The sequence below is a fragment of the Diabrotica undecimpunctata genome, chromosome 3, assembly GCF_040954645.1.
Source record: "Diabrotica undecimpunctata isolate CICGRU chromosome 3, icDiaUnde3, whole genome shotgun sequence".
Lineage (NCBI taxonomy): Eukaryota > Metazoa > Arthropoda > Insecta > Coleoptera > Chrysomelidae > Diabrotica > Diabrotica undecimpunctata.
The window spans coordinates 62,214,188-62,240,769 of NC_092805.1; the positions used below are offsets into that span (position 1 = coordinate 62,214,188).

Here is a 26,582-nt window from a genome sequence, read left to right on the forward strand (position 1 = left end):
TGGAACGTGAGAAAATATATATAAATACAGGAAGTATTTGATTTTTTGAGTAGTTGTCATTGAGTTATATGTTTATAACAAGTATTGTGATATTGTTGTTGTTCTAATAAATTGATTTTAAAGAATTGTAACATTAAGAAACCGTTATGGACCTAGCGCCATTTAAAATTTTGTTTTAACTTTTGTATTTACTAATCAAAAATTTAGTTCACCATGGTGATTTAGATAATTAATTAAGCAATTAGTTTTTTTATTTTTTACATATTCTATTGTTTTTATTCTACAAGCCAGAATTATCATATTCGATTATCTGATATCTGTTAAGACTTTTTTCCTATTTATTTTATCTGGAGAACATCAACGAGCAGGTATTTAGCAAAAAGATAGATAAAGGTTCTGGATGCTAATACAAAATAGAAAAAGATAATAAAATTTCTTTAGTATATTCCCCTGAGGTTAGGTGTATTAGATAAATTTAAAGTGTCAGTAATTTATATCTAAAAAATAAAATTAACAAGATAATTTTATTATAAGTTTATTTTCTTACATAAAACGGTGTTTTATTTATTCTCATATATTGTGTTATTTGCACCCGTTTTGAACCCAGTCCTTTAACTGATCTAGTTTTTCACCGGCGCTTTCGAAACATTTTTTTAAACTTTCTCTTAAGTTTTTGCCATTCTCTCGCAGTACTCCCATTGTATTGCTATTAAAAATACCTTTGATGTCTTTAAGGCATTTATCACTGTCATCACTTGAAGAATCACAACTCTTCTTGACTTCACTGAGAGCATTAAGCAAATCTGTATTTTCCTTTGAAGGAGATTTGTTGTTACTAATCCCTAGGCACGTACCGACGTCAACTGGCTTCATTTCTTTTACTTTATCAAACAATTTGGAAAGACATGACGAAAGATCCACTCCTTCAGTAGGAAAGCTCTAAAAATCAAAAAGAAATTAATTCAGTTAAATAAAATCACAAAGGAAATAAAACTAATCTCTAATATTTTTAGTTTTCAAATTAAGAGATAATCTCTCCAAACTTCGTTTAGTATAGCTTCATTAATGCTGAGTCTGAGATAGAAAAAATTTAAAAATTATAAGAAAACCACGAAACTAAAATTTTCTGATGATAAATATAGCTCATTCAACCAGTCTGACGACTGGAACATATAGTAATACCTACTACGTGGTACAAATCTGACAGATATATTGGTACATAACTAGAGTCTAACGACAAAAAGTGATTTTACAGCGGTAGATCTACATTCTGGTTTTGAAATATTATGAAAAAATACTTTATCATAGAAAAAAAATACAGAAATATTAAATATTGTATTAAGAAGATTACAGAATGAATAAAAAAATTTAAAAAAATTTTAAAATCGAGATAAAAATTAAATTCATCTTTTGCATATTATAAATAAAATGGATGATTTATTAGGATATGAATAAATAAATATTGAATATAGCATTAAAAAATATTAGTTAGTTAATATAAAAGTTGTACATTTTTAAACTTACACTGCGCAATAATGAAAAAATGCATCAACTATTTCAAATTCATTTAACAGAAAAGTAGCCGTCAACAAATGCATGCACAGAAGACGCGAAACCGGATGTTTATATAATTGTACAGGGTTGTAATAAGATTCTAGCAGTCTATAACATCTGAATTTGAAATAAATTAATTTATAATTTTTAGGATTACTGTTAAAATAATAGTAACCAATGATTAATCTTCCAAAGAAGTATACTTTACTATTAGTTTTTGTAAACTGTCATTCACACATCATTAGATAATTGTGGTATTAATCAAAAGGCAAAAAATAGAAAGTTGTTTTAATACATTTTACGCTTTAAGACCAATATTTGGAAATAAGTAATAATATTATCATTAATGATATAAAAAGAGACCTCTTCTTTTGTAAAAGTTAGGCAAAATACTTATACATATATTATTGGGTAGATAGACTTATACATTTAACATTACATTAACATTAATAAATAAAATTTATTGAGTCGACGTTTCGATTTCCATTTAACATTTATTTGTGTCAGCAGAAACGAATGTATATTTAGAAGAATTGTGACGTCACTATTTTTGACTTTGATGCCGGTTATGTCGAAGATGGTTCGACATATCAAAATGCCGTTTTCAGATTTTGATTCAGGAGACAAAACTATATATGAATCCATCGATAAACTGTCCCCAAGTATTGCATAGGCGACAACGCACAAACGAACCTACTTTGCGGATGTAAAACGAAAGGTTTTCTTTGAAAATGATGAAAAAACTTTTTACTATTACATATAAGTAATACCGAATTACGAAAAATAAGTACTGGAAAACTACATAGGTACAATGAGTAAAATGGGTTACAGTTTTCATTTTTAAAATATTTCATTTTGTTTATGTAATTTCGAATAATTTCGTATCTTTTATTTATCATTGCTACTCATTTCCACATCAAAAGCTAGATCAATCTTCAACCGGATGGGGGCCTTCTTCAAGAGTCACAACCTCTCTCTTGGTATAAAAGTAAGAATGCTGCGATGCTACGTCTAATCTGTTCTTTTTTATGGTGTTCAATCGTGGACCTTGAACGAAGAAATGTGCAGAAAATTAGAAGCATTTTAGATGTGGCTATATCGGAGAATACTTAAAATCCCGTGGACTGACCGAGTCACCAATGAGGAGGTCCTCAGAAGAATGAAGAAAAACCGAGAGGTACTGACCACCATCAAATCTCGAAAGTTACAGTACTTTGGTCACATTATGCGAAATGAATCTAGATATGCCCTTCTAAAAGCCATCCTGCTAGGAAAAATATTTGAACAACGGGGTCCAGAAAGAAGAACGTCCTGGTTGAAGAACCTCAGAACCTGGTTCAACACAACATCTGTGCAGCTTTTTCGCGCTGTGGGAGATAAGGTGAAGATTGCCATGATGATCGCCAACATTCATCACCGATAGGCGCATCAAGAAGAAGAGAACTCATTTTTCATGTCGGAAAATTTAAAAGTTGTATTTTTAGCTGCTACATAATTTTATCATACTATTTTTTATGTATATTAACAAGTGCTAAAAGTTGCACTTTGAGAAGTGAGTCGTCAAACGGGATGCTTTTTAGATGTAGCCATTCTTTGATATCCGCTTTTCTAGAAGATGGGTGGGGATCTTTTCAGATTTTCTGGAATGATACGACGCATTGTCCATTAAAATCACATAATTTGCTTCCAATTTGGGTAACGTTTTCTCAAACCAACTCTCAAAACCTTTTTCATCAATTTCCTCATGGTAATCTCCACTTTTCTTTGATTCAAAACTCTGTAGAGCGTCAGGAACAAATCCGTCTTCGCTGCCTATGTGACAAATAATCAGTCGCTTTCCTTTATATAAAAAATATTACCTGATGGATTTTTCAGACCTGTCGAGAGTCCATCAAAAAATGCTTGTCTTGATGAGGTGACTGACATCAATCCATGTTTTTCATTTAGTATGACCGGCGTTAATCCAAGTCTCATCTAAATAATATTTTTTACGATTGCCATTCCTATGACCTTTTATCTGCCTTAAAAATTCTCTTCTCCAGATTACAAGGTCATCTCTGTCTGTAAGCATACTGTTCCTGCCACTTTTTTCAAATTTGAATTGAAGTTTTTTCAAAAGCTTGTAAAAAGTAGTACGTTTGACATCAGGTAGATCGGGGTCGTCGTTGACCTGTTGTAAAACTCTATCTATCGTGGGAATTTCATTTCTAAAAAAGAATTGATGCATTATTCTTCTTATCGCTACCTTGTCAAAATCATCTACAGATTCGAGTTTGCCTTTACGAGTGGTAAAGCTAATGTGTGTGTAGTTTTATATTCTCTAATAACTTTAAACACAGAACTATCTGATACTCCAACTTTATCGGCTACTCTTTTCTCAGCAGCGGACAATATTAACGCCAGATTTTCTTGTAACTCGTGCTTATACACGTTTACAATCATTTCTTTAACGTCTACGCTTAAATGGCCTTTTTTCGATCTCTTTTTGGGGGGAGTTAAAGGTATGTTTACGAGTTCATCGGCAGAATCCGTGTCCGACATATTCATTTTTTTAGTAACTGTATATACAAACCTGCAAAATATTATTTACAGGCTAATATTCTAATAAAATAATAGATAATAGATAAATAATAGATAATTGAACAGATATATTAAAAAGGTCAATACTCACAATCTAATATTTACTTTCAAAGTTTTACAGAAGCGATCGGTTTCGAGGCTTTCAATATTTACCTCATCCTCAGACCCAGCAAAGTGTTTGTTTTGTTAAAAACCAATAATATAGATATCGTCAATAAGAAGTTTTCCGCTTACATCCAGGGTACTGTCTGTCTTCATCTTCAAAAGCATTTTGACTCATGCAAATGTAAAAACGAACATTCGATCGTTTTTACATTTTAGTGAAAACGCTACTACTAATGCGACTGACAATCACATTAAACAGTGCTTGCCGCTAAAACGCCACCAATGGGATTATAGTTGTTTATTTTACATGTTATTTCTGGTTATTTTTATAAGTTTAAAATCTACATTGAAACTGCAAATGACCGATTATCTTGTCTAACTGCGAACCGCATTTAGGTGCAGGCAGCAACATTGTCATGACTTTGACAAGGGAAATACCCAGAAACTGTTTCCACAAAATTTATTTCGATAGCTACTACGCTTTTAACACGTGGTTTTTGTTAGTTAAAACGACACAGACCAACTGGCTGAGGTGACAGGAATATAATTTAAGAAGACAGCCTAACATGACGAGGTAGGGATAAGAATAGAAGATAGATTTAAAAACCGAGCAGGGAGACATGTAGCTCCTCAAGTAAAAAATTTTACTAAATGTCATCGACCTAGAATCACCATATAATTTAATTTCGGAAAGATGTAAACCCATATATGGATGTCATAGCCACAAATTCATTGTTAGCTTCAACTACATAAGGCACTGAGGATGATCTGATTAGATCGAAAACGTTATGCTACTGTATAAATTTTGACGACACTTGTAAAAGTTTTAACTATATGTTTTTCTATACCTAAATACAATCGTGAAGTGTTTTAACTTCTGTATGTTTTTTAAAAATATTTTAGAAATTAAGACCTACCAGCGTTAAAAAACAATTTGATACTGCCATATGCAGAAAATTTTAAAAATGATAAAAACGTTGTTTCTAACCTACCTGAATCAGCCAGCAAGGGAATTAAATATAAACATTAAAGAGAAACGAGAACTGACATTATTTTACTCCATTACTTGTTCTATTATCTGACCTTCCAGCTCCAATTTACATTTTGGTAACTTCGTTGTAGTAACCATGCATTTCGTCTGTTTTGGATAAATTGACATGTTAAATTTTCTGGCGGTTATATTAAATTAGTGCAGCATACGTAATTATCTTTACTTTGAAAGAGAAGTATTGCTGGTCTGATTTGTCCCCCTCCCTCCCGCCGTTTCAAAATATAATGGATATATTTAATCGAAATAATTCAGCTTTCTTATTATCATATTATTCAGAATCTATTTTTTTGTGGCATCTTAATGCAATTTACTATTTTTAAAATTAAGTTTATTAGACGTTTCGAATCAAAAGGATTTCCGTAGCGGAAATATAAGCGTTAAATCAACTTAATTTTAAAGTAAAATTCTGGCTTATTTCTAACACAAATATTAAATTTGAATGGTTTGGCGTTATATAAAACCACAGAAGAAACCGAATTAAATGTTTTACTGACCGTAACTGAGCATCCTCATACAAGTTACAGAAATATTTTAATACAGCACAACATTAGTTACGGATGTATTCAGAAAATTATTTCAGAATACTACAGGCACCAATACCACATCTAGCCATACCAAGAATTAACTGCGAATGATTTTAAAACAAGGGTAGCTTTATGTGAACGGGCACAACAAAAAATAGTTTTTTGATCTTATTTTATTCGGAGATGAAGAAATGTTTCACTAAAACGGATGTGTCAAACTTCAACTATTCAGAACAAATATATAACACGTAATTATGGACTAGATGGACTGATGACATCAAGTAAATTCTTCTTCTTCAAGTGCCATCTCCGCGGCGGAGGTCGGCAATCATGATACCTATTCGGACTGTTGAGAAGGCAGCTCTGAAAAGTTCATTTGATGTACATCCGTACCACTCTCTCAGGTTGCGCAGCCATGACATTCTACGCCTCCCTATGCTTCTCCTTCCTTGGATCTTTCCCTGCATAATCAGTTGGAGGAAGGTGTATTTCTCTCCACGTATAATATGTCCGAGATGCCCGATCAAGTAAATGGCTGATCACAAATATATGCAAAAAATAACAAACCAAAATGTATGGGCACACCTAAGGGAGGCTTACATTCGACGATGGATGGAATAGCTGTAGATGATGATGAATTATGTAATATCAAACTAGGTGGTCGTTAAACATTTGGGGTGGTGTCTTAGATAATTATATAAAAGGCCCTTTCGTCTTTTTGGGAAACAGTAAAGGAAGAGATTTAGTTAGACTTTTAGTAAAGCATTTACCTATTTTATTTAAAAACGTGCCACGCAACATTCGGCCACAAGTATGGTATTTAAATGACGCAGCTCGTTTTAATCATAATGCACTTAAACATGGAACATTTTATAAGCAATTTCTTAAATAACAGAGAAAGATTAATTCATTGGCCACATAGATCAGCAGAATTGGGAAAATTCGACTTATTCTTCTGGGGCTATATTAAATATCTAGTGTGCTGTGAACCTCCAACAACAATAATTGATGACGTGAAGGTTAGAATTAGAAATGCGTTTGATAATGTTATTGTTATAACCCAAGTAGATTCTTTGAAAACCGTTTCAAGTCTGTGTTAACATTAAAGCAGATCATTTAGAAAACCTAATACAATGAATGTAATAATTTCTTTGTTTTATCTTTATAAATTAATATATTATTTTTATGAATGCTGCTTAAAAATTATTTTAAATAGTAAAATAAATAAAAGTAATAAATTTAATTTTTCACTACAATTGATATTAGCAAAATCAATAATCTTTATGACATTTGACAATTAATTAAAAACTCTGGCTACAACGTGTCGTTGTTTTTGTACATCTTTTCCATTATACAGGCCGTCGAACTTGTTACAATTCTTATTGAACTTTGCTTATAACTTTTTAAGTGTCCTGTATATCACACAAAATCTAGTATTTGTGTAATGAGAAAGTGAAGCAGGTTTTAAATTTAAATTAAATGTCGGGAATTTCATTAAGAAAAATTTCTTGGATCCATTATAGTGCTACAAAAGGCCCTATGTATTTGTTACTGATTTTAGAATCTGAAGCTTACAGCTACCTCCTAGTTTTGTAATTAACTTTTTGTTTTTTCCTTAATAACAAACAAAATGGAATTTGTTTCGTTTACACATAACAATTGATTTTATATCACTTTTATTTTGACTTATTTAGTGATTTTAAATTATTTTGATTTTATATTACATTATTTATATTTAAGCACAAATTAGTCAAACTTTTCACGTCTGAATTGGAATATTTCGGTATCTCTACCATGTCAGCTGTGCGAGCTGACTCTGATTTAAACGTTCTCCAAAATCTTCCCACTTTCAGTGAAAAGTGAAAAGACTTCCCACTTTCAGACTTGACAAATTTGACTAATTTGTGCTACACCGTAATATATTTGGCTTATTTCATCAGAGTAATACTGAAAATGACACTACCGCAGAGATAAACCGCAGAATTTGCACGGCTAATAGATGCTATTTTGGGCTTAATCTCCTTTTTAAATCTACAGTTATATCAAGAAATACAAAAGTAAAACTCTACAAAACAATAATACGCCCAGTCCTAACATATGGTTCAGAAACCTGGACTTTAACAAAAAGCAATGAAAGCATGTTAGGATGTTTCGAAAGAAAAATACTAAGGCGCATCTATGGAGCAGTAAATGAAAACGGTGTCTGGAGAAGACGATACAACTTCGAACTCTATAGGATATACCAGAAACCAGATATCGTAAAACACATAAAGATAGGACGTCTGAGGTGGGTAGGCCATGTAATGCGGATGGAGCAAACCGACCCAGCTAGAAAAACGCTCCTTGATAGACCTATTGGTCAAAGAAGAAGAGGAAGACCCAGAACAAGATTCCTAGATAACATCGATGAAGACATGAGAAATATGGAAATACGTGCTTGGCGGCGGAAGGCGATGGATAGGGACGACTGGAGAAAAATTCTTGGGGAGGCTAGGACCCACACAGGGTTGTAAAGTCAAAATGATGATGATTTCATCAGAGTAGTAGCAAACTTTTACTCAAAGTGTTTGAGGGTTTACTACAGCCCCATAGTTCTATTCCATATACCCAAACTGGGATAAGCATAGCTTTGTACAGAAGCAGTTTATTTTCACGAGATAACTGAGACCAGTTCATATTTTTTAGTTTAAGATCTAGTTGTTTCCGTTTAGTTTTAATGTGCCTTGTCCATGTAAGTTTTTCATCCAGGTGCAATCTCAAGTATTTGACAACTGGTTTTATAGGAATGGGAGTATTATTAATATAAACTTGTGGACATATGGATTTTCTTGTTGCTAAAGTAATTTGTACTGATTTGCTATCATTAACACTGATCTTCCATTGCTTAAGCCAATTTTGTAATTGATCTAAACGATTTTGTACTAGATTCCCTTGTCATCGACAAATGTAGCTAAGAAGGTATCATTGCTGATTGGAACGTCTGCTGTAAATATCTGATACAGAAATGGGTCCAAAATGCTACCCTAAGGTACACCAGATTATATGATGTGGTAATTTGAGTAGCTGTCTTCAATTTTGACTTGGAAGTAACGGTCAATAAGATATGATTTTAGTAGAAAGTATATTTGGTCTGTTAGGTATAATTTCAATGTGTAGAGGAGATCTTCACGCCATACTCTATCAAATGCCTCTCGTATATCTAAAAACACTCCAGTGCGAAACTTTTTCTCTTCGAGAGTTTGCTTGCGTTGCGGGTTTACCAGGTTTCGGAATCATAGTAACTTGAGCAAATTTCCATTGTATTGGAAAGTATCGAAGACGTAGTATGCTGTTGTATATTATTGTTAATAGCACCACTGCTTTTCTCGGTAGCCTCTAAAGTAATTCCCCTGTTATCAAATCATAGCCAGGAGCTTTCTTAGGATTTAGCATTTTTATTTGTTGTCGAACCTCTGTCGGAGTAAATGTTGTCAGAGGAAGAGATAGTTGACATGGAGTTTCGAGGTACATTCTTATATCATCATCTTCATCGTTATTAGTATCTGGTGCTACGAATACAGTTGCAAGATGCTCTGTGAATACTGTTGTTTTTTCTCCGTTTGTGCGGGCCCAGGTCATATTTGTTTTTCTTAAAGGTGAATTTGTTATTGTTGGTCGTTTAAACTTTTTTGTAGCTTTCCATATCGATACCTTTTTGCCATAACATCGTAAGTGACAAAATTGGGGAAAACAGTTTTATTGAAAAATCGTATCTATCAAGCCGCCAGGCACCTCCCAGCAAAATTATCGTAAGGTATAATAGCATAGTCTTGGAGAAAAAACCGAATTTGCTGTAACGTAAGTCACATAAAAATGTGAACAAATCTATTTTGTAGTTGTGAAAACATCGCATGGTCACCAAAACATCGTAAGGTGCAAATCACGTGGTACAAAAATTGCTACTTACGATGCAGCGAAGTGCGTTACTATCTATTAGTGCACTGTGTATAGCCGCAGAATCAGAACGTAAGTACCACAAAATAATTTTTTCGGTAATTATTTATGGTTTTTACTTTTGCTTTAGGCATAAAAGATAATAAAACGTCGAAAACAAGAGGCTGGAAGAAGCAGAAGACAATGTTCGTACAAGTATATAATTAGGTGGAATGATGTGGAACACGAGGTGTGCCAACAATTTTTATTGAAAACCTCGGATATTTCACAAATGACTTTGAGATATACGAAAGAAAACTCTACGTCAGCCTCATTTTCCAAAATAGATCCGAGAGGTAAGCATGTTCCACATAACAAGACTGGGAAAGAGCAGAGGCAGAATGTTTTAGATTTTATCACGTTGCTACCCGCTGTTCCACCTCATTATTGCAGAAATAAAACATCGAGAAGACACTTACCCACTGAATTTCGTAATGTATCATTCTTATACGAACTTTTTAAGAAGAAACAGTTAGAAAATGGCATAACTAAGAACGATATCGTTTCCCTGTAAGTGTTCTGAAAGATTTTTAAGGCAGAATTTAATATCGAATTTCACTTGCCGAAAAAAGATAAGTGCAAAGTATGTGAAGTGAGAAAAGACGAAGATTTTAAGGAAACAGAAGAAACAAAGCAATTGTATGAAAAACATTTGGAAAACAAAGAAAAATGCAAAGACTCATTTCTAGCTGATCAAAAAAAACTATCTTAGATTCAAAAATTTTATGTGCTAATTTCGACGTACAGAAGGTGTTAAACACACCACATTTACAAGACAATTTGCTCTTGTACTACACCAGAAAGTATGCTTATTACAATCTTATAGTTTACGAAAGTGGAACCCAAAATGGGTTTTGTTATTTGTGGGGAGAATGTGACGGAGGACGTGGCAGTAACGAAATATCTACCATAATCTACAAATATTTGCAAGAAGTTGCATCTAATGATCCCGACTTTTCTTAGGGATTCTGTTAATATAACATCAATCAGTGTGCGATACTTACTACCAGGCCATACTTATATGCCTGTCGACTCAGTTCCGCAACAATTGAGCGGTTTATCAAAAAACGCGTAGTATGGGCTCCATCAGAATGGTGTACATTGATATCCAACTCTCGTACCAAACCTAAACCATTTGAAACAATAAAAATTGATTTCAGCGACTTCTTAGAATGGAAAAAAAAATATCTGATGATGTACTAAAACCGAGTAAATTCAAATGTAAGAACGGAAAACCTATAAAAATCAGTGAAATTAAAAATGTAAAATTTGAGAAAGGTAACCCAGATATTATTATAGAGGTTGAATATTTAAATAATGGCCAGAACTGCATCAATTTCACGATGGAATTAAAAGGAAAAAAAAAACCAAAACGGCTTTAGTCTCAAAAATTGTCTATTTCCGTTGCAAAGAAAAAAGACTTAATTGATCTCTGCGACTACAATATAATTCCTCTCAGGTTTCAAAAGAATAAAGAATATAGGCTAATGAAAACGTCAGCTACGCCAGATAAGCTAGCAGAATCCGATGAGGAAGACGAAAGCGATGAAGGGCCCCAAGATTAGATTTCTGCTGACTAGCTATGATTCACATTTATTATATCACATGCAATAACATTAGATATTATGACTATTTGTAAGTTTATGAGTAAAGCGATTTGTTGTTCAGTTAAATGCCTATTGTACTTTTTACTTTTCACAAATAAATTACCTTAAATAAATGATTTTTGGTATTTTTTTATATATATTTATGTTACTTTATGAGGCTGTGTCTAAACATACTTTTTATCGTAAGTGCTGAGCTTACGATAACAATCATAATGTGAAATTATTTCTGAATTTACCAAAATTATCGTAAGTGTTGGACTTGTATAAAACTACAGTAGCAAAATTATTTTTAATGCTTCCAAAGTAACGTAAGTCCAACTACAAAAAAACTGAAACTATTTTGAAGAAAAATCATTACTTTACTTCAAACACTCATCATAATATGTCCGGATGCCAATTTTCACTTCAATTGGACATTTCTAAACACGTTTAATGAAAAAACTGCCGTACTGTAAAATTTACTAAACGAGACTTACGATGTTGTGGCAAAAAGGTATCGATATAGAGTGGTCTTCATGTGAAAGGTTCGAAACATAAAACTGGAAAAAGTCGTTTTCTTGTTCATTTAATGCTTTATTTAGTCTATGACTCTTTAGTCTATGTTAAGGTAAAATACTCGAAAAATGTGTTATTGAGTTAGTACCTATGAATTATTAATATTTCATTTAACTTTAGTATTGTATTTTGTTCTATAAATAGATTCTGTTGAACAATAAACGCTATTAATATTATTATCATTAATATTATTATGACTTATCCTGTTAAGGTACGTTTTATTTAGTGAATTTCTCGTTTGTTGCCTTATGCGTCGAGCTCTTCTTTTTTCTGCTATCAGTTCTTTTATATGAAGGGGGATATTATGGTTTTCTTGCACACTTCTTTGGCGCTGTGGTGTTGGTTCCGATCCTAATGTTTATAAAACTGTTGTTAAATAGTCTACTGCTTTCTCTACATCTTCGTTTGCTTGTATCCTAATATCTAGTTTAATTTTTGTGTTTACAGAATTTTGGAAAACATTCCAGTTTGTTTCTTTAGTTGTGAGTTTTGGTGGTGTTGTTCTCCATATTATGTGTGTACTTAATGTTATTATTATTGTACTGTGATCTGATGTTAAATCGAAGTTTGACTCTATTGCACTATGGATGTCAAATAATCCTTTTGTTACAGCAAAATCTACACAATCTGGAATTTTGTTGACATGTGTAGGCCAGTATGTATCTTAAATTATTTTGTTGGATGATATTCATTAATGCTCGACCTTTAGGCGTGATTAATCTGGAACCCCATGTGGTGTGTTTGGCATTCCAGTCTCCTGCTACTATGAATTTGGATCTATGAGTTTCTATGAAATCATGATACTCTTCGCTTGAAATTGGATGTCTAGGTGGGCTGTAGACTGATGATACAGTGAGGGAGGTGTTTGTTTCGATTTTAATGAATGATGCTTGAATTTTTTCCGTAAAATAATTTCGACTGCATAGTATTTAATTTTTGATTTAATAGTAACAGCAGAACATGCATGTGCTCCTCCGTCTGGATGGTTTGCATAATACACAGTATAGTAAGGTATCTTAATAATCGTTCTTTGTGTGGCATGACTTTCAGTTATTAATAAAATGTCTATATTATACATTTTTAAAAACAGTGATATCTCTAATATATCTGCCATTAGCATTTTACGACGCAATTCGTAGTGACTTAAAAGATATTTTGTTATTTTGTTAATGACTGTAGTTAACATGGTTAAAATCATGCTATTTTGGTTTAAGTGTTGAGAGAACATATTTTTGAATTCGTTTAGGAAATTTGATAGTTTATCTGCTAATTCATTGTTTTTATTTTTGTTATCTGCATTTATGTTTCCAATGGTAGCATCTCTATAACTGTTGACTAATATCTCGCACTAGAACTAATTTATTTTAAACATTTGATTTCATCGTCGGCGATTAAAAATACCTTTTTCTCTTGACAGACTGGGTTGAGTTAGATCATGAGAAATGTTCTCGTTTGAAAGGCTCTTTGACTGACGCCTCAATTTTAATTGGGCCAACAGAACAGCCTTGTTATAGTCAAATTAAGTATCACCCTCTAAAAAAATATATGATTTATATTTTTTCTGCAATAGGTCAGGCTGTGATATACGCTGTTTGATATTTGCCAATATCAAACACTTTGAGTCGTAATGCTAAACTAAACTATAACAACATTGTATTTACCTGTGTCAAATTCGCCTAGTGGCCACTCTTTACTTGATACATATGAAATATCCATTGCATAATACAACTAGCCAACAAAAATAATGTGTAATAAACTATTAAAAGCTATAACTAAAGGTTTAAAGCACGCCAACACAGAACTGTACACAAGAAACAAACACTACCTGGACTTGGTTCAGTATCTGTCAGTAAACACCAGAATTTGCTGCTGCCTAGTAGATATTATCAGAGCTAGGACTTGATTTACTTCTATTCTGAACCCTCCATAATGTCAGTGACAATATTTATTTACATACTGAATATTTTACATTGCATGCAAAAATATGAACAACTAACAACAAATGAACAACTAACTCTTGGTGGACAGCAAATAGAGAGAGTGACAAAATATAAATATCTGGGAGCTTACATCAACACAGAATTAAATCCAGACCAAGAGATCCGGGTACGAATAGAAATGGCAAGGGCAGCGTTCTTAAAATTCAAACAATTGTTCTGTGACAAAAATCTGAATACTGCGCTGAGACTGAGGTTTGTTGAATGTTACGTCTGGTCGCAACTATTGCACGGGGTAGAAACATGGACACTAAAAGCGCAAATAGTTAAAAAGATTGAAGCCTTTGAACTTTGGATATACCGGAGAATGTTGAGAATTCCATGGACTGCCAGGGTCACCAATGAGGAAGTGCTGAGAAGGATGGGTCAAGACAAAAAATTGTTGAGAACGATAAAAGTACGCAAGACTGCATACCTTGGACACATACTAAGAAATAATAAATATAGTCTTCTGCATTTCATCATGCAGGGTAGAGTCGATGGCAAAAAGGGAATAGGTAGAAAGAGGAAGTCATGGCTGCGAAATATTCGAGACTGGACAAACATGACTGTAGACGAATTATTCCACGTTACAAAAGACAGAGAAGCTTTTAAAAATGTGGTCGCCAACCTCCGTTAATGGGGACGGCATAGGAAGAAGAAGAAGAAGATGCAAAAATATAAAATTATATTCTCTTTTTCCGAACCATATTCTTTTTTATCCTTGCTTTTAAATTATTCTTTTTCTATTTTTCTATTAGCACTTACCAATTCCAGTTCTATTGTTAAATTCCTAACACACCGCAATTTGCATCCCTCACCTAGTATTTTCTTTTTTTGTCCTTTCCACTTTTTACCTTGGTGAAGAGCGACCGTTAATAAAGATTAGACAAAGTAAGACAATTCAATAAATTTACTATATAAAAACAAACTAAACTTTGGGTAATAACTATCTACAGTTTGGATTCGTTTTCTTTTAAGGCTTTAATATCTAAATGCGTTTTCTATCTAATCACGCTCACTACGGGTTTTCGAACATAATAACACTTATGTATTATTACGCTTTTCTGTACAGACCCTGATCCCTACTTATTAAGAAGTATTTGTGAGCCTGGGCTTTTTGTCTGTCTCCAGCCACCAGGGAAACCTTCTGCTTGTTTTTATTGCATATATATTTGTGCTCATTGGTTTACCAACTCACGTCTTTTTTGTCTTTATTTTTCCACGTTTAATCAGAAATAACTTGTTCTTATATTTTATATGTAGAGCTTTTTTATAGTTGCGGGTGCTACTTCTGTTCATTTTTATCTATGTATCTAAAATTAATTCAAATATAATTTCACTTTTTATATTTTTGTTACTTTAGTGTGTACGTTATCAGTGGCAAACAAAACTTAATATTGTATTATTATTTTATATCATTATATATCACATTCATTTATTAGTAAATTTTTTCTTATAATAGGTAGTGCACTAAATAAGTATCATTTTTATTTCCGAAATCAAAAATATTTTCTTATATTCATACTTTTAAAATTGAAATATCTTACCTGGATAGCCAGCAATACAAGGCAACATGTCAATGCAGCGAATTTCATTATGATTGTGTATATTGGGTGACGGTAACAGGCCAACTATCACTGTTTGTTGTTGCTGATGGCCAATATATTTAATTATTGCACCGTATTGCTCAATGTCATAAAAATTATCTTTCTAATTGTTTTTAAAATAATAGGGACAAACAACTTACTCCCTATCGGCATAAGATAGTAATAATAAGGTAAATTACGACACGCTTTTTAAAAATAAACGTAAGTTATTAATTAACCACCAAACTACTCAAGCAACAGGTAATATAGCTGTTTTACATAATAATATGGCTATTTTAGACGCCATTTGCTTAAATCATCAATGGCAAATAATTTATCAGGCATATTTCCCAAAGTCTATATATAATAATTTAACTGATATAAAAATTAACTATTCCCAAATTGTTAAATCTTTCCAAATATGAATGCGCAAAGAGCATGCGGAATAAGTGTAGATACAATTAAAATTTAAATAAGCTAACTGAACGAATCAGTTGCTTAAAATCAAGAATTTACCCCATGATGTTCTCTTAATCTATTCTGATAAATAACGCACTAATGTTAACATGCACCATGCTCTGCTTTTTACTGTCACTTAAACTAATTTGAAGGGCTTTGTCCTTTTCAGTCTTTTATTTAGCCCTGTGTTGTCAAGAAGCTGGATGGCTTCAATATTTACATGGCTATGGAGTCGTTTTTCTAGATTTTTGGCCGTCTTCTTGATAATTGTAGCCACAGATTCCATACCGAGGTCCTTATGGAGGTCGCTGTTCCTCACGTACCAAGGAGCATTCAAAATGGTTCTTAATACGTTATTTTGAAATTTCTGCAAAATTTTTATATTACTCTTCGTGGCACATCGTCAGAGTTGGCTCCCATAAATCCAAATAAGTCGTATTATTTGTTTATAAAGTAAGTTTATTGCCTCGTGGATAGAGTCATCGGCCGCTAAAATGTCAGTATCGTCAGCAAAGTTGGCAATGGTATTATGTTTTAATACATGTATATCGCACGTGTATAGCAAATAAAGGACCGGGCACAACACGCTACCTTGCGGAACTCCTTCTCCGGCTTCTCTTACGTCTGAATATATGTTTTCTTATTTAATTCTAAAGTCTCTTTCAGAAATATCAGACTGTGAAATTTGCGAATATTGCTTGGGCACAAATGTTTTTACCTTATATCAAACCTTCATGTCATATTTTATAACATATATTTAAGTCTAAGCTAAGCAACATCAAGAAATATAGTAGAACAGATCATCTTTTTTTACATCAAGGATTTTTCAATGACATTTATAATAATTTAATTATTTATTATTATAAATTACGGGATTACCTCTACTACACAAAAAAATATATATTAACATATATTGTAAAAATCAATGTGGGAATTGCTTACAAACTAAGTGCAATTGAAATCTTAAGTATTAAAAATAAAGCAAAATATTAATTATATAGAAACAAAATAAATTAAAATAGACAAAAAAGTACTTATAGCTTGTCAAGCTCTTTTTATACGATTGTTAAATGAAGCCAAGGAGACAAAACTAATATTTCTAAATTGTTCTTATTTTTAATTTTCAGTGTTCGTTTAATGGGCGATGTGTACCATAATTTGTAGGGGAAAAGATATAGAAAACAGATCAACCCTACCCCAGTCAATGAAGAAAAAAAGCTGAAAAAATCTTATACATATATTTGTAACTTCTAAAAGGTATATTAAGGGTAGCTGATGAAAAATCCGTACGGCGGATCTTGTTTTATTTTTTTTTTCAAACAATCTTAAAAAGTTTATTATACATTCTAGACAAAAATGTTTTAAATAAAAGTTGTAGATCATAAAAAGTTTTTAAAGCAATATACATAAACAATTGAATACGACAATTATAAAAACACTTATTTTTGTAGTCATTTATAAATGTTAATTACTTTGTTTTTTGCAGATACATTTATGTAATATAACTAGGTACTTAAAATCATGGCACCTAATGAATTATTAAAGTATCCCAAACATCAAACATTTCGAGCAAATAGTTTATAAGCTATTCAATTTGTTTGCTCGGAGAACAATAATTTAAACAACTGTGCTTGCCCAAACAGTCACTTAAGAGATATTTAATAATGAATCTCAATCGATTTTTTAAGGATTCTTTTATAAGGTGTATTAAAAACATTTTATTAAAAAACAGATTTAAATAGGGCAGATATATATATATATATATATATATATATATATATATATATATATATATATATATATATATATATATATATATATATATATATATATATATATATTGTCGCCAAGTGCTCGGTCAGAGTGACCAATGAGCCCTCTTGGCGCGCATCGTCCCGCCTTCCTTCCTTTTTTCATTGGTCTTTTGGTTTGGAATCTTGTAAAATATTATGTAGGTATAAATGTGTACCCCGGAGGTAAAGGACACTATGTCCATTTTTATCGAAATTTAGATTATTGCACTTTTGAATATAACTTTTCTGGCTCTACACATAGGTAAAACATACTATGCCCAGAGACAATTTTACGGCAAGTTACCGACTTTTTAATAAACACCAACTCCACTTCCAGTCAGAGGTAAACAACACCATGTGGACTTGGTGTTGTTTACCTCTACTATATGATATATAACCTTATAACTTGGTTACAAGGTTATATAGGGTTACTTGGGTTATAAGGTTATTTTTTGGTAATAAAGATAAAAGACTGGATTGGCGAAAGAAAAAAAAGAAAGAAAGTGTCATCAAACCCAGGCTTAACAATTTGATCAAACGAGAAAAAAATGGGGAAAAATTAGAGGCAAGTGATATTAATTGGAAGGAAATTTAAGTGACCGGATTGTCAAGCTGGTTAACTAAAATTTAGTGAGTGGGAGATAGGGAACAATAAGAGGGTGAGACGTAAATATTCAGAGAATGGAGATTGGCTGGCTTTTCATGCTGTGTTAGAAGAAAATACATGATGATAAAGAAACCGATAAAAACCGAAGATCACTGAAGAGGAAAGGAGTTGATAACAAAAAAAGGATGGGCGCCAGGAGTAAAGGTCTGTTGGAACTTCTACTCCGTTGATATTATCGTGGGAGTGCTAGAAAGTATAGTGATAAACGATAAAAGTATGATTTAATCCTAAAAACTATTTAAAACCCAAGTAGCTGAGAGATACCAAGTGTAGGTAAAGTAAAACGCAATATGTACAATATGTGGTTTTATTATAGAAAAATGTAAAAAAATGGCTGGATTATATAATATATAATATATAGAAAATGTAAAATATATGATATACCTTTTTTTATAAAGCTCCTTTTGTTTTAAATTAAAAAAAAAATTTAAATATACAAACAGAAAATTTAAGTGATTTTATATTAAAACTTTAACAAGATACAGACAGAAAATTTTGAGTGCTAGTGACTGAGCGCATACATGGTTGCACCACGAAAAATTATAGTTATAACAACACTTAATTATCTTAATAATTTCCTTATTTTTTTGTTGTTCCTGAGGTTTATTTTATATAGGCTTACTTGTGGTTTTTCTATGTACTAGGTACGGCTAAAAAGAAGTTCTTATAAGTATCTAGAAAGTTTTCCCGTGGATACAAGGTGAGACAGACCAGTTTATCAAGATACTGAACGGTACTCTTCCACGCATATGGAATAATCACCTATCACAATAAAATCGAAAATAATATTTGAGTAATAAATTTCTAGAATTACCTTCACTAAATTTAAATTATTATCAAATAAAATAAATAATTTATCTACATGTAGTTCCTACATATTTAAACTATACAAAAATTTACTCACCAGGCGACTGTTTTCATAGTTTTATTTAACTAAAGTTTGCTGAATTCTCATTTAAATATTTCCACATGCTTATTTAATTCATTTTATTAATTGTGCCTCTCGTCTGCCGGTTTTGTTTTCTACTTAATATCATTTGTGTTTATTCCCATCTAGTTTTGCTTCAAATCGCTTGCCAACTAGCACTGATTTTCAAACAAGGCGTTCAGTTTAATAGTTCTTCTTCTTCTTCAAGTGCCCTGTCCGTTGCGAACGTTGGCTATTAACATGACAATTCTGATCTTATTTGCGGCGCTTCTGAATAGTTCGACCGATGTGAGCCCGAACCACTTCCTCAGATTTTGGAGCCACGAGTGTCTTCTCCTGCCTGGCCCTCGCTTACTGTCTATTTTTCCCTGGACAATCAATTGCAGTAGACGGTACTTATCGTGTCTCAATATGTGGCCTAGATATTCAAGCTTTCTTTGTTTAATTGTATTCACGATTTCTTTCTCCTTTCCGATTCTTTGGATTACCTCTATGTTGGTGACATGTTCGGTCCAGGATATACGAAGAATGCGTCGGTACACCCACATTTCGAATGCTTCTAGTTTTCTCGTGAGCGTCTCCGTCAGCGTCCAGGCCTCCACACCATACAGTAAGATCGGAAAAATGTAGCATTTAACTAGTCGTAGTTTTAGGGGAAGAGACAAATCCCTGCTTATGAGGAGCTTTTTCATATTGCTAAATGCTGCTCTAGCTCGTTCTATTCTCGCCTTAATTTCTGTGGCCTGTTCCCATTTTGCATTTACGTTGGTGCCAAGGTACACATAAGATTCTACATGGTCAATTAGTATGTTACTTATCCGTAACTGTCGAGCAGGCTGTTGCTTCCTGCTTATCAGCATCCACTTTGTCTTCTTGAAGTTGAGGCTCAGGCCGTATTCCTCACTAACTAAATAAACTAACTATTAAACTAAAAGTTTAATAGTTAGTTCGTATAATTAGAGTTCTTTTTTTTTGCTCGATACAATAATTGATATAGAAATGGCTAAGGTTACGTTAGCGTAGTGCTACCGATACCCTTCCTTCGTGGTAAGTTCTTATTTATTAAAATACGTACTCCTGACATTTTACTTTATATTATTTTTCGGGTGCAACTGAATATAAACTTCATAATAATTAAAAACTATGAAAGTAACAATTAAAAAACTCATTCTTCAATTTAATTGAATACATTGTCATTATTTATGAAAAATTATTTTAAATCTACCCGTTTTCTCTTGATACTGGTAGAAACAGTCCACCCACCTCTCTTAACACTACGTCACGTTCCCAAAATTAAATTTGTTGCACTTTACCACTACATATACTTAAAACTTAGTAGGAAAAAGTTATAGAACAATGTTTTCAAAAAAAGAGGGAAAATGTCAAAAAAATGGTGTTAGTGGCGAACTCTGAAAAATCGTATCTGGGACACTGTAAATCTTACACAAAACGTCATTTTGATGAGGAAGGGTAAGAGTTTTTTTCTGTAAAGCAATGCCTATAACAATACCCTCGTGGAAAACAGTTACCGGTTAAAAAAGAAAATTCGTGTGTTCCTGTGTTTTGCTTCGTTTCTTGAATTATATTTTTGTAAAAAAAAATATTTTTTTTACTTAAAAAGGTCACATTTCAATAGAAAATTTAATTTTAAATAACTTTTCTGTATATTTATATGTACAAAACTGCATAAAATTTATAAATGCATTCTAATGTATTCCAGGACCAATTCACTCCTTGCTTAAAAACCAACCCCTTTAAATTATAACACCTCGCGGTTTTTTCATATTTGGGGCCCCAATATATTATGAAACAATAAAACACTTTTAACGTTATAGTTTCTTTTAGCCAAATTTTTTTTAACATAATTTATAGCCTAATAAATTATAATACCATTACTTATTAGTTTCAAAGAAGACTAGCATGCAGCACAGCTGTAGATATAAACAAATATTTTTTTTTATAACTTTAGAAAAATTTGTAATTCTAAGACGCTTTAATTTAATTTCGCATCGGGAGCAATCATTCTGGTAAGCCAAATATTTGAAAGGAATTATATTTACGAAAAGGAGAATTTAACTTTCAATTGAATGAATAAGTGGTCTGTTGGTTTTAATCCAGTCGAACGACGAAAATGAAAAAATTAATTATGAAAGTTTTAGTCAATGTTTACGCAGTCTTTATTATAATATTACAAAGACGAGAGCACTTTATGGTTGACAGATATTTTTAATAACCATTTCAAATGAATTCGAACCACTTTGTGTTTATTTGACTGAATTTCCGATTTATATCATAACTGCAAACTATTGCAGTTGGTTTATTTAGATATCGGGTATATAAAGTGCAGCAAAAGATTTTCTATCTCAAAAGATATAAAAATAAATTTGTTTTAAATTACCTACAGCCAAAGATTACCTAAAAAGTTACAGGGAATCAGATATTAGAAAGTTCCATCGTTTTATTTTCTCTTCAAATTTTCCTTCTGTCCAGTTGAGACTTTTGGTTGATTAATTCTAGCTTTCTAGTATTTTCAAAAAAAATCTTCCTCTCAATCTCGACTCTTTCGACTCTTGTGCCTTTCTTTTCGCTTCAGCTTCTATACTTATTTTATATGGTTTTATAATTAGATTCTGCTTAACCCCCACTTGTGTTTTTTATTGTGTGCTTCTTTATTAGAACATACAATCAAGCGTTTGGTGGCATTATATTTTTTTAATATGTGTAAGACATTAAACCAAAGGGAAATGGGCAATAGGAGCATTGAATTTTATATAATGGCAGGAAAATATCAGACCTAAAACACAAAGAAGAATATGCAATACCATGTTATGACCGATTATTACTTATAGCTTAAAAAGTTAGTAGTTGACAAAAAAACCAGAAAAAGCCTACTAGTATTAGAAATTAACTTTTAGAGAAGCGCAGCAAGGAGATCTATTCTGGAGCATATTATAAACCACAAAATTAGAAGACAAATTGAAGTAGAAGATAAGCAACAATTGATGTGGTATTGACCTAGAGTCAACATATAATTTAAGTTTGGAAAGATGTAACCCATATATGGATGTCATAGCCACAAATTTCATTGTTAGCTTCAAGTACATAAGGCACTGAAGATGATCTGATTAGATCGAAAACGTTATGCTGTTACTGTATAAATTTTGACGACACTTGTAAAAGTTTTAACTACATGTTTATTTTATATACCTAAATACAATGGTGAAGTGTTTTTAACTTCTGTATGTTTTTTAAACGATGGTATACAGCCAACTACTGGGATTTTCCCATTAATTTTTATTTTTAATAAAAATGTGTTAAATATAATATAGAATTTATTCATCATTTACATTTTCATTATTATTTTGTATTTATCTTTAATTACTTCATTGTATCATTCATTAAATTTCATTTCATTGTGCCATTTCAATTCTTTATCTAATCTCTTGAGCATAGTCCCATTGTGAGTTGAGGGTAGTTCCGAGGTAAGTGAATCTGTCGACTCTCTTGATCTCTTCGCTACCTACCATTAGTGATCCGGGATCTAAATTTGCACAACCACGAATTTAGATTTCTTAATATTAAGGTCTAGTCCGTATGTTACGCTCACAGTTCTCATTCGGTCTAGTAAGGCTTGTAGATTATTTATTCTGGTTGATAGTAACACAGTATCATCAGCGTAGCGGATATTATTGATGTATTCACCGTTCAATCGGATTCTTATCTCTAGGTTTATGAAGGCTTCAGTAAAAATTTCCTCAGGGTATATATTGAAAAGAATCGGCAAGAGCACACAGCCTTTTCTTACTCCTCGCATAATCTTCACTTGGTTGGTCAGCTGGTCTTCGACCTTGACTTCAGCACGCTGGTTCCAGTATAAATTCATGATGATCCGAATGTCCTTCTTATTCAATCCTACTCTTTGTAGGGCGGTGACCATCTTTTGGTGCTGACAACTGTCAAATGCCTTGGAGTAGTCAATAAAACAATAGACATCACAACTGACATCACCGCATCTCTGAAGTAGGACTTCTAAGGTGAAAAGTGCTTCACGTGCACCCATGGAATTGCGGAATCCAAATGCATGCAACATTTTTTTCGCATTTCTTGTAAATTCTGGCATGTAGAAAATCATCGCACGTTTTCGCAGATCGTTTTTTTGGTAGTGTTACAAATATTGACAACAGCCATTCCTCTGGGACATTAGCTAAATCTTATATGGCGTTAAACAGTTTAGTTAACTCCTTCGTGCTCACTTCACTCATCACCTTAATAGGTTCAACGGGTATTTCGTCCGGACATGTGGCTTTACCATTATTAGACTGTTTTAAAGCTGCTTTCACCTCGCTTTCTAGTATTGACAACCCTGTTATACAATTTATTTCTGGAAGGTTACCTCGGTAGTCCCAGAAAAGTTCTTCGATGTACATTTTTCAGGTCACTAATTTCTCCTTAACTGTCGTCGCCAGGTTCCCGTCTTTGTTTATGAAGAGATGTGTGTTTCTCCTCTTGTATTGACCAGTGGCTTCTCGAATCTTTTGGCGAATATTTATATGATTGGGTTTCACTTGGAGTTCTTCGATTAGTTTACATTTTTCTTGCATCCATGAGAACCTCATCGTTTCTAATCGTTTTCTAACAATTCTGCAATTTAAACACGTAATTAATGCATGTGCATTTATTAGCAGCAAGAAACAAACAAACTAGTATAACTAACATAACATTCTTACTGAAAATAAATAGATATTTATTTTTCCCTCATTCTGAATGTGAATATCAAATATATCTTGCTATAAACAAATCATATGTTTATCAGTGCATCCTAGATTTCACGTAACTACAGTTAAAAAATAAATATCTATTTATTTCCAGTAATAACGTTATTTTAGTTACTTTAGTTTTGTATGTTTCTATTTGCAAAATAAATGCACATGCGTTAACTACGTGTTTAAATTGGAAAATTGTTAGAAAACATTTAGAAACGATACATACGGTTATCATGTGTTTCTTAATCTTAAGAGAATGTTTTTCAATGTAAATTTATGTAAACGTATATTTGAACACAGTTTTTAGTTTTGATCAATTTTCTTAATAACCTCGTATACTATTGACTTGATATTGTTAAAATTTGATATTTGATGATTGTATTTTAGATTCTAGAACATGCAGAAATATATATTTCCTAAAATTAATAATAAAAAAGTTTTCTATATGGTTCCAACTTGGAACCACAGTGGCACATACTGTGTATAACTGCGTGTATGTAAAAATAAAATTGTTGTTTTTACTATTCTCCTTACAATTGCATCATATTTATGTTCTTATCTTTTAAACCTTCCTTGGACTTCAAATATTTAAAAATTAAAATTAGCCAAGTCATTTTTGTGTTTTATTAAATGCAATTTTATTTTTATAATAGTGTATAAGTGTATAATTATATTATGTGCATATCATGTATATTACCATTATATTATTGTATACCGTTGGGTAACTGAACTGAATATTATTTCGATTAGATACTATTTTATTAAGTATAAGCCACAATTGAAGATATTAAAATAAGTTTATTGACGTTTCAATTTCTACTTTGGAAATCTTTACTACCAACATTCATGTTTTTAGTTTGAGAACGATTCCCGAAGTGGAAATTCAGACGCCAATAAACTTATTTTAACCTTCAATTGTTGCTTATTCCAAATAAAATAGTATCTACTTTGAAATGCCACAAGAAAATTGCTTCAAAACAATATTATTTCGACCCCGTGCAAAAAATACGTTATACCGAGCGATAAGAAGTATTTACTTCTAAAATGTTTATAACCATAATATAATATCTATACAGGGTGTTTCACAAAAACGTAACGCCGTGTCTAGGATAGTTCAAAAATTAAAAAATAATTGGGATTTATTTAGTAAACATTTTTTGTAACGCCATCTGTTTTTAAGATAAAGAGCGTTAAAAAAATATAAACATTTTTTACGAAAAATATAGCTTTATAATAAAATTTTATACGAAAATATCTTGGAAGCTGATAAATCCCATTAATTTGTTTCTGTATCTAATTCTCATAGAGCGCTAGTTACAGGATCGTACCAAGTACCTATTATTCAAGATAACTTTTTTCATAGTAGAATTGTCTATCTAGATTAAATTGTATATCTAGATTTTCTCTAAGTTTGTCATGAGAAACTGACACTTATTGATTGTTATGGCGATAAGTTAACAATAATTAGATTTTTGAAACCTTGTTATTTGCAAAATTAGGTATTGTTAATCAAAATGTACTCAAATATACGGTTCATACACCGACAGTTTATTAACCTTAAGAGAGTGTTTGGGAAACTTTAATACAGCTTTTATGCGTTATGCAGAAAAATTTTCTAGAAAAAACTTATTATTTAATAAACTAAACAAATTATTTAAAAACAAGTGAAAAAATATTTTAACCCATTGAACAACGTTTTCGAGAAAATGGGAATGTAAGACCAAACAAAACAAATTCTGCTAAATCAAGAACAACAACAACAATTATTATTTTAAATATTATTTAAAGAAAATATTATTTTAAATTTATTTGATCAAGATCGGTTAGCGGATCAGTTAGCGTAAGGAATGTGGCAAATACGTCTTCATCAAGTACTTGGCAGATACTTAAAAGCAGCAGGTACATCCGTATCATTACAGACAATTCCAAGAGCTCTTTCCAGACGATCTACCAGTTAGAGTGTATTTTTGTAAAACATTGCAAGAAAGAACAGCCCTTATTCCAACTTTTTGCATTTTAAAATGCATTATTTTTACGGACAAGGCCACCTTTACGTCACAAGGTATGATTAACCCTCATAATGCACACTACTGGTATGATGAGAATCAACGAGTCAAAAGGGTATTACATTTCCAATACTCATTTAAAGTTAAGATTTGAGCAGCAACTTTAGGTAACAAATTAGTAGGTTATCAAATTATACCTGGAAATTTAAATGGTGATGTGTACCTTGACTTTTTAAAAAATTACTTACTTAAGATATTAGAAGATTTAACGCTAAATGAGCGAAGATCTTCATTTTTTATGCACAATAAAGGTCCACCACACTTTGATGGAAGGTATCTTAATTGGTCGAAATAACCATTTTTTGAATCGATGAATTGGTAAAGGTATAGAGGCTCCAATTCATTGCCCTTCTTGGTTATGTGATTTTAATCCTTTGCACTACTCAGTTGGGT

At 32.0% G+C, this 26,582-nt stretch overlaps 2 protein-coding genes across 5 annotated transcripts in view; one reads left to right on the forward strand and one right to left on the reverse strand.

Moving 5' to 3' along the window:
- The window catches only part of Epac (Exchange protein directly activated by cAMP), a 665,395-nt gene that overhangs the window by 334,487 nt on the left and 304,326 nt on the right, over nucleotides 1-26,582 (forward strand). The window lies entirely within an intron of this gene.
- Nucleotides 535-15,625, reverse strand: LOC140435621 (uncharacterized). Its single transcript, XM_072524359.1, has 2 exons — nucleotides 15,475-15,625; nucleotides 535-939 (listed from the first exon to the last, which is right to left on the reverse strand). Exons 1-2 carry the CDS (start codon nucleotides 15,520-15,522, stop codon nucleotides 583-585), a joined length of 405 nt encoding a protein of 134 aa, XP_072380460.1. The 5' UTR covers nucleotides 15,523-15,625; the 3' UTR covers nucleotides 535-582.